Here is an 8271-nt window from a genome sequence, read left to right on the forward strand (position 1 = left end):
TTCGTCCTTAGTGGCAACCCTCCTGATGTGTCACATCAAAAAGTTCCGTCTGCTAACAGAATGGTTGTATTGAATTGCTCCGAGGGGAGAGGACCCGGGCGCGTGTTGGACAACACTACCATTTCCTTCTGCGCGAGGAGATCTCCTTCTTAACAAACATACAAAAATCAATAGTATCATAACAGCTGGTATTTATTATTCATTAATAACGAGTTTTATCGGCATGAAACCACCTGCTGAACACGAGGGAGAGCCCTGGAACCCCTGACATTTTCTGGACTGATAAACTATGTCAGTCAACGTCTGTCATGTCTCTCTTCTTTCGCATCTGACTGCAGAGGCTCCACACGGACTGCAGGGTCGGGATGAACCAGCTGGGACTCAAGGATTATGCACACATGTGGAAAGGACTTGTCAAAATAAATGAGAAGCTCATATTCATAATTGATTGATTAACAATGCATTTACTCCAACGGTTGTAGTAAACTTGACATTCTGAACTTTCCTCTAAATGTTGTTTTGCTTCAAAGTGATAGTCCAGTCTTATTGGCCCAAATCTTACTGCATCAACGAATAACTAAACTATTAAACATTTTATGGTGCCATCCTCAGTTTAACTTTAAATAATTCAAAGCAAAGTGTATTTGGTCTGATGTCCTTACGTTCATTACCTAAACCCTTGAAGGCCCCAGTTTATGACGAGACTTGGTCTAATTCAAAGTTATTTTGTCGTCCGAGGAATAAATGGTTTTCTTCTTAATGTTTGATGTGGTATTTTCTATAGGTACTAGGGAAAAGTGTAACGTCATATAACACATGGACTAGCCTAGACTAATATATGCCCTCCCAATGATTACTTATTCTAACTAAGTGTTATTTCTTATTCAATCAGATCAATAAAAAAACTGATTCTGACTTAAAAAGGAGCATAATAAAGTAAACTTTGATCAACATCGAATTGAATCATTCATATGATCATTTGATTTGATCATTGACGTAGCTTTTATAAAGTCCTGTCCATAGCCTACTCAGAAATAGCTTAAAATGGTTCCACAACTGATCCGTCACCCTCCCACCCCGAGTGTGTTCTCCCATTTCAAAGAACCAGATGCTCTCCATTCTAACAGACGAACAGACATCGAATTGAGACTGTTGATATATTTACTTTAAAAAAACTGATAGGAGAAGATGAGGTAAAACGTGCATGGTTTATTTTAGTTTCTGTCGCTTACACAGACACATTTAAGCACACCTTCACAAATGAAATATACGTCGTATTTTAAATAAGTTAAGTTAAAATAAATAAATAGGTAAATAATAATAAACCAAACTAAGTATAAGGGTAAAAAATATAAATAAGTCAACAATTCCTCATGTTTAGAATATCTACAAAGTGCACTGAACTCTGGGAATACAACATAACCTATATTTCCATTAATTGATCAATATTATTATTATTAATAATAATAATAATTTAAAAAAGAACAAAAATATTTTCGTTTTCATGTGAGGACATAAAATGGACGTTTTACAAAGTAATTATTCAAAATAATTTGATTGTCAAAGCATCATTGCAGTGAAATTAGTACAGACATACACCATTACTTTCTGTGAGTCATCTAATTCAACCATAACTTCGTGGATAAAACAAAAAAACGAAGAAACTATTAGTGTTTTGTGTTTTATACTCCTACAGTCCAAAATGACCATGAATGTGCCAACACTAGCGTAATGAGGTAGACAGATAGTAGACTATACTGTGTATGTCCGCGTGTACGTGCGATTGCCCATGTGTATGCTCTCTTATTGCAATGCATTCAGATGGGTTTTTAGAACTATTAACTCACAGCTAACGCCCTACAAGTAAACCATGCAATGAATGATTACAACTAAACCCCCGTGTCACGGAGAGCCAACCATCTCTGAGACACATACAATGATGACAACATTACGCCCTAAGCATCAGTTATCTTCTGCAAACAACAATTCCATTTTTGAAAAAAGAACGAATTCGATGCGCTCTTCACACACAGGTGAAATGTAGCCTATTCACAAATATGTACAATGATAAATATAAAATAGTTATTCTGACTCAAGAGAATAATAACAATTATTATTCGATTTCCATTTTTGTACAATAATTGCCATGAGTTAAGCGGTGGGTTTTCTCTTTTCCGCCTCCATGGAGTATAATGATGCCGATCTCCTATTTCACTGTATTGTATTCATCGATGTTCAGTTTTCAATTTCAAAAGGTATACGTTTTGCCCCGGTGGATGATGGTTTTCAAGTCTTTATCCCAATTCAAAGGAACGAAACACATCTTGTCTGCTAGCCTCGATGGACCTTAGCCGTTTGCCTATTTGCTTCGGATTTGTCTATTCGAGGAAAGTTTTGCTCTGTATTTTCCTAGTGTGTCGCAGAAAACTTCATCCTTTTCTGCTTTTGCCTCTGATTGCAAAACCACACCCTCACCACGTTCTTTTTCAGGTCCAGTTTCTCGGCTATTGCTGCAATCTTCTCAGACGAGGGCCTCGGCTGCACGGCGAAATATGCCTCCAAGGAGCGCTTCTCGGGCGCAGCGATGGAGGTGCGTTTTCTCTTCTTGTCTCCTCCGTTGAAAATCTCTGGCTTGGTCATTTTCTCCCGCTGCGCTCTCTCCGCCTCCTCCAGCCACGCTTCCAGGATGGGTTTCAGGGCCACCATGTTGTTATGAGATAAGGTGAGGGACTCGAACCGGCAAATCGTGCTCTGACTGAGGCAACCGACCCCGGGGATTTTAAGGTTCGCCAGGGCCGAGCCCACATCCGCCTGCGTCACCCCCAGCTTGATCCGCCTCTGCTTGAACCGCTCTGCGAAGGACTCCAGCTCCCGGGGGTCTGGCTCTGAGTCCCCGCCGCCCAGCGAGGTGTGCGAGCCCATGCTGTGGGGGTGCATGTTCATTGCCTGTTGGTGGTGGTGGTGCTGCTGCATGTGGTTTATGGCGGACATGTGAGCGTGTGGATGGGAGGCAGTGGAGCAGACGTCGGAGCCGGGCAACCCTCCCAGGGAGACAGACATGCCGGGGGTCAGGTGGTCCAGCAGGTCGCCATCCAGGCCCTGAGAGCCCTGGTGATGGGGGTGGTGGTGGTGGTGGTGCGAGGTGAGCACGGACGGGTGGTGGAGGTGGGCCGAGGATGAGGTGGGGGTGCAGGCCATGCTGGTCATCGTGGTCATGGTGTGGTAGGTCGCGTCTGGTTTGTAAGGGTGACTCTTTGCGATATCCACCGCCGCCAGCGCTTCCGCCCTCTGCAGTAAAGTCTCATCGAAGCCGGCGAAGATGTTGCTCTGCAGCTGTGAGATGGAGAGGAGCAGGGGAGGCAGAGAGGGGAACGGTTAATAACGCTCCCCATACAGGCACCATTCAAATCGTTTAGGATACCTATGGATAACGTTTTTAAAATGGGAATGATGGGAAATATATTATCACAGTTTGGATTACGCATCCATTACGCACGAGGTTCGAAATGTTTAGCCTTTGTGAAAATATAAAAAATGACACTATCAATAAGACATTTCTTAAAATAAATTGTCAAAATATCCAAACGGATGAATTAATTTCATATCACTCAGAGACTATATCAGCCTAGTATCATCCAAATATTCAACCGTCACATTTGATTATTCGTTATGAATGAATCTTTCAAGACAAATAATTTCTCTGCACTTATGAATGAGAAGAGTTTGACATGTGAGCAATACGAAATATCTGATCAGGCAAATCACATTATTTGGCATATAATGTATAAGCGTTTAGCGTTCGGTTTCACCCAATTCTCCATATCCCATGCATGCTCGCCTTCATTTAAGGCTACCTTTCATTACTGCTAATTTGATCATTTGAATGTGACGGTAACTCACCGAGTGAGAGGGCATGCATGCCCTCCGGATGGCCTCTGAGGTCGATTGCAGAGGCGTGTATTTGGGCTCGTGCAGTATGGGGTGCATACTAAAAGGTTGTTTGCTGTTCATTGACATCATGATTGCAGAAGTTAGTGAGGGTCGTTGTCCGTCTTCCTCGTTTTGCTCCGTGTTGGTCCGTTGTCACTAGAATCGTCTCAGGATTAAACAAATTGATAGAATGGTCGGTCGGTTGGTTGGTTGAGGTGATGGTAATGGTGACAGGTTTAAACCTCCTGTCTTCTCCCCCGTAGGTCTCTCTCTATCCAGTCAGACTCCTCTGCTTTTGGCTGTAAATGGCTGTATGTAGTATGGATACCTAGCAGCCACCTATAATATAACGTCTTACTGGCCCCGCCCCAAAGATGGGTAATCGCCCCCTCCTTTCCCTATTGTCTCCAAATGTTACTGGGAAATGTGTGTGTAGCCACACCTCTTGAGGGCAAAACCACCACCCACTCCAATGCAATGCGTTTGGAGTCTGGATTTTGACAGGTGCAATGGTATTGGCTGGTTGTCATACGGACAACACGCCCCCCACGCGTTGCGCAGGTTGCTGTGTTTTCTGATGGATAGGATGGATTATATTCTATGTCCCAATTTCTGTAATAACCTCATAATAAGCTTTTTTAATTTCAAATGAGCATTCAAAGCTCGAATGAAAAAAGTCATTTTAGTCCCTGCATTTTAGTAAAAATGGCATAAGGTGAAGAAAAGTCATTTGTAATATCCAAAGTGAAATGAAATATCAATATCATACCAGTGAAGTGAAATAACTCCAGCGAACAGTGAATTCAGAGAGGCTCCTGTTTTATATCAATAATAAATGGACGACCACACACAATAATCCTCCCTGACACCTTTCCCTTTCTTTCCTAGCAATTAATACATCAATTAATCATTGCTCATTTACTTTGTGGCTTGAACCACAGTATGGATCCCCAATTAAAGAATAAACAGGTCAGAATGGATATGAAGCGCAGAGAGGACGATGAAATATTTACTGTTGAACCTCAGGTCAATGGAGCAAGACCTGTCAATCACAGCGTATATCCAGAAGGCTGAGGTGATGGAGATAGACCCCCACTCTATGCATGGTTCCCCCACCCTGCCCTTGTCTTCCCCTGGTGGGGTAGGGCTCTCCTAGGGACCCCATTTACAGAACTAGGGCTAGGGGCTTTCCTCCTGACAATTGCTCCTATACACATCATGTCAATAATGAGACAACCTCAGGAAAACCAAATAGAAAGATTTTATATACATTTCTTGTTATGCTTACAATCTGCTGTTTACCTGGTGTTTGTCACAGAAATGACATGCTGAAACAATAGTTATGTACAGTAGCAATGACCTAGTCATTTATTTGGTGTCCATTGAAACATGCACCAGGCACCAGAAAGAAAAAGTGCAACAAGAAGTCTTACTGTGTTATTAAAAAATCTACTTGTCTGAGCTTCGTCCATCGCTCTAATTGGGGATCTGAAACCCCAGACCTGCATGTGCGTGTCAGGGAGACACAGAGAGAACTGTGAAACCCCAGCCTTGTCAGAGCGGAGGCCCCATAATAGGACAGGGAGTCTATGTGACTGTGAGTCAGAAACAGAAACCTGAGTGTGGTGATGGTGTCAGTCGGGGTACAGCAGGCTCAGGCTGCAGCCATTGTCCCCCAGCAAATGTTTCTCCTCTCCGGCAGGACTGCGGCACCCGCTCATCAAATATACATCACCTCCACTGGGAGAGGCTTTCCTCTGGGACAGACAGACAGGCTAGGCTGTTGGCTGTGGACCGCCCAGCTGTAGAGGAGCAGACAGACGGACAGGGAGAGAGGAATAGACTGATGGACAAACAAAGAGAATGACTTAAAAGGCAGAGAAACACACACACAGACATAAATAGACACTTGGATTGGCAGAAAGGAGCAGAGAGGCAGGCAGGCAGGCAGGCAGAAGTAAAAAATACACAAGCACATTTACGTCATGATCCTGATCTCTTGCTCTCAGCTGTAAATTATGACTGTGTAAATAATCCTGCTAACACCCATTGCCACTGTCAACATCACATATGTGTGTTAGAGAGAGAGACAGACAGACAGACAGACAGGCAGGCAGGCAGGCAGGCAGGCAGGCAGGCAGGCAGGCAGGCAGGCAGGCAGGCAGGCACTTGGTTCAGTTAGAATCTGCTCTGTCCATGGTCCCGAATCACACTGCTCTGGTCCCAAGTCACACTGCTCTGGTCCCAAGTCACACTGCTCTGGTCCCAAGTCACACTGCTCTGGTCCTGAATCTTACTGCTCTGGTCCTGAATCACACTGCTCTGGTCCTGAATCATACTGCTCTGGTCCGGAATCATACTGCTCTGGTCCTGAATCATACTGCTCTTGTCCTGAATCATACTGCTCTGGTCCTGAATCATACTGCTCTGGTCCTGAATCATACTGCTCTGGTCCTGAATCATACTGCTCTGGTCCTGAATCACACTGCTCTGGTCCTGAATCATACTGCTCTGGTCCTGAATCATACTGCTCTGGTCCTGAATCATACTGCTCTGGTCCTGAATCATACTGCTCTGGTCCTGAATCATACTGCTCTGGTCCTGAATCACACTGCTCTGGTCCTGAATCATACTGCTCTGGTCCTGAATCATACTGCTCTGGTCCTGAATCATACTGCTCTGGTCCTGAATCATATTGCTCTGGTCCTGAATCATACTGCTCTGGTCCTGAATCACACTGCTCTGGTCCTGAATCATACTGCTCTGGTCCTGAATCATATTGCTCTGGCATCTGCTTGAAATACCAAAGTGTTTCTTAATGGGCTCTTACTCTTCTGTCAGCTCACTGTCTCTCTGTCCATTCTGTCCCACCCTTCCTCTTTCCCTCTTTCCCTCTTTCCCTCTTTCCCTCTTTCCCTCTTTCCCTCTTTCCCTCCCTCCCTCCCTCCCTCCCTCCCTCCCTCCATGGCTTGCTCATAGCATAAACACTACAATAACAGTTTATGTTGTTCCATTTTCATTCTGTTTGCTATTTTAATGCACTTAACATTCTGAAATATGACGACTACAGTATTTTTGCACTCACCATTCCATGAATGTGTGTTTTTGTGTGTGTGTGTGGTTACATTACAGTATGTCATTAGAAAGGGGGAGGGATAGGGAGGGGGGGGCAGAGAGGGGCTATACAGTCCACCTCTCAACAATAGAGTAAAGACATTGCCACAAGACCACATTTCTGCTACGTTAAGCAAATGGACAAATTCAAAAAGAGCACACACACACACACACACACACACACACACACACACACACACACACACACACACACACACACACACACACACACACACACACACACACACACACTTCCCCTTCATCCCCTCTGTCTCTTTCCTCCCCTTTTCCCCTCTTTTTTAAGCTGGTTGAATTATTGATGGTGTATAAAATCTAAGGTTGTAGATTGTAACCATTCACCAAATCGGCAGGTTCACGTGGAGGGGGCTGCTGAGGGGAAGGGGGTGTCTAACCACACTCTTTAATGTAATTGCCTTTAGGGTTCCTGGTAAATATTTCATTGACTGACAGCACAAATTATAGATACAAAGCTGGAAGGGGGCTATTCCTCTCTCCCAGAGCAGAGGGAGATAGAGAAGAGGGAGATAGAGGGATCCTGTGTACTTGACCTGGCTCCGCAGGTGCCAAAGTGGGGCAGTGGGCAGTGGGCAGTCCCCCCCCCCCAAGGTCCCAAGGTACAGGCATGTCAGAGGTGGGGTGGGCATATGGGGGGGGGACTGACAGAAAGAGGCAGAGAGGGAGGATGTGGGGGTCCCTAATATGGGACAAGGTTGTACACTGGAACAGAATGGTTCACAGGGAAACGTCATTACAGGACAGGTTTGGGGGCGAAAGAGCACTAAAATATGCATGAGGTCAGATCTGTAAGGCGACCTGGACAGGATGTACATGCAGTTACAGTATTTGTGGTGTTTTAGTGAAGCAGGATGTTTTAAAGCGCTGGAGAACACAGGAGGGATTCAGGGACAGGTCTACCGTACTCTCCATTAACCCATCTATCTAACACAAGAGGAAAGGGGTGTCAGTTCATGCCCTATTGTTACAGTACAGCGCAAAGTTTAATCCACTGAATCAGTTAGTCATTTGTTATGGTGTGTGAGGCTTTCACTCCATTGGGACCCAATCACAGTACTGTTGTATTAGCCGATGTTGTCTACCGTAGCCTAAAGTATCCATACATCACAATAAAACATACATCTTTTAGAAAGTTCAGTCGGACAACTTTAAAAGTTGGTCTTCCGCTCCATCAATACGTTTGCAATTCCA

The 8271-nt window shown here is 44.5% G+C and overlaps 1 protein-coding gene across 1 annotated transcript; it reads right to left on the reverse strand.

The window, feature by feature from the left end:
• Nucleotides 1-1213: 1213 nt before the first annotated feature.
• LOC115154411 (brain-specific homeobox/POU domain protein 3) lies at nt 1214-4223 on the reverse strand. The gene is made up of 2 exons (XM_029700594.1): nt 3901-4223; nt 1214-3333 (listed from the first exon to the last, which is right to left on the reverse strand). Exons 1-2 carry the CDS (start codon nt 4018-4020, stop codon nt 2410-2412), a joined length of 1044 nt encoding a protein of 347 aa, XP_029556454.1. The 5' UTR covers nt 4021-4223; the 3' UTR covers nt 1214-2409.
• Between the last annotated feature and the right edge of the window lie 4048 nt (nt 4224-8271).

The sequence above is a fragment of the Salmo trutta genome, chromosome 19 (assembly GCF_901001165.1).
Source record: "Salmo trutta chromosome 19, fSalTru1.1, whole genome shotgun sequence".
NCBI classification, from domain to species: domain Eukaryota; kingdom Metazoa; phylum Chordata; class Actinopteri; order Salmoniformes; family Salmonidae; genus Salmo; species Salmo trutta.

Coding starts and splice junctions, on each gene's coding strand:
- LOC115154411 (XM_029700594.1), bottom strand. CDS start 4,020: ATGATGTCAATGAACAGCAAACAACCTTTTAGTATGCACCCCATACTG. Junction 3,334..3,900: donor CATGCATGCCCTCTCACTCG/GTGAGTTACCGT, acceptor TCCATCTCACAG/CTGCAGAGCAACATCTTCGC.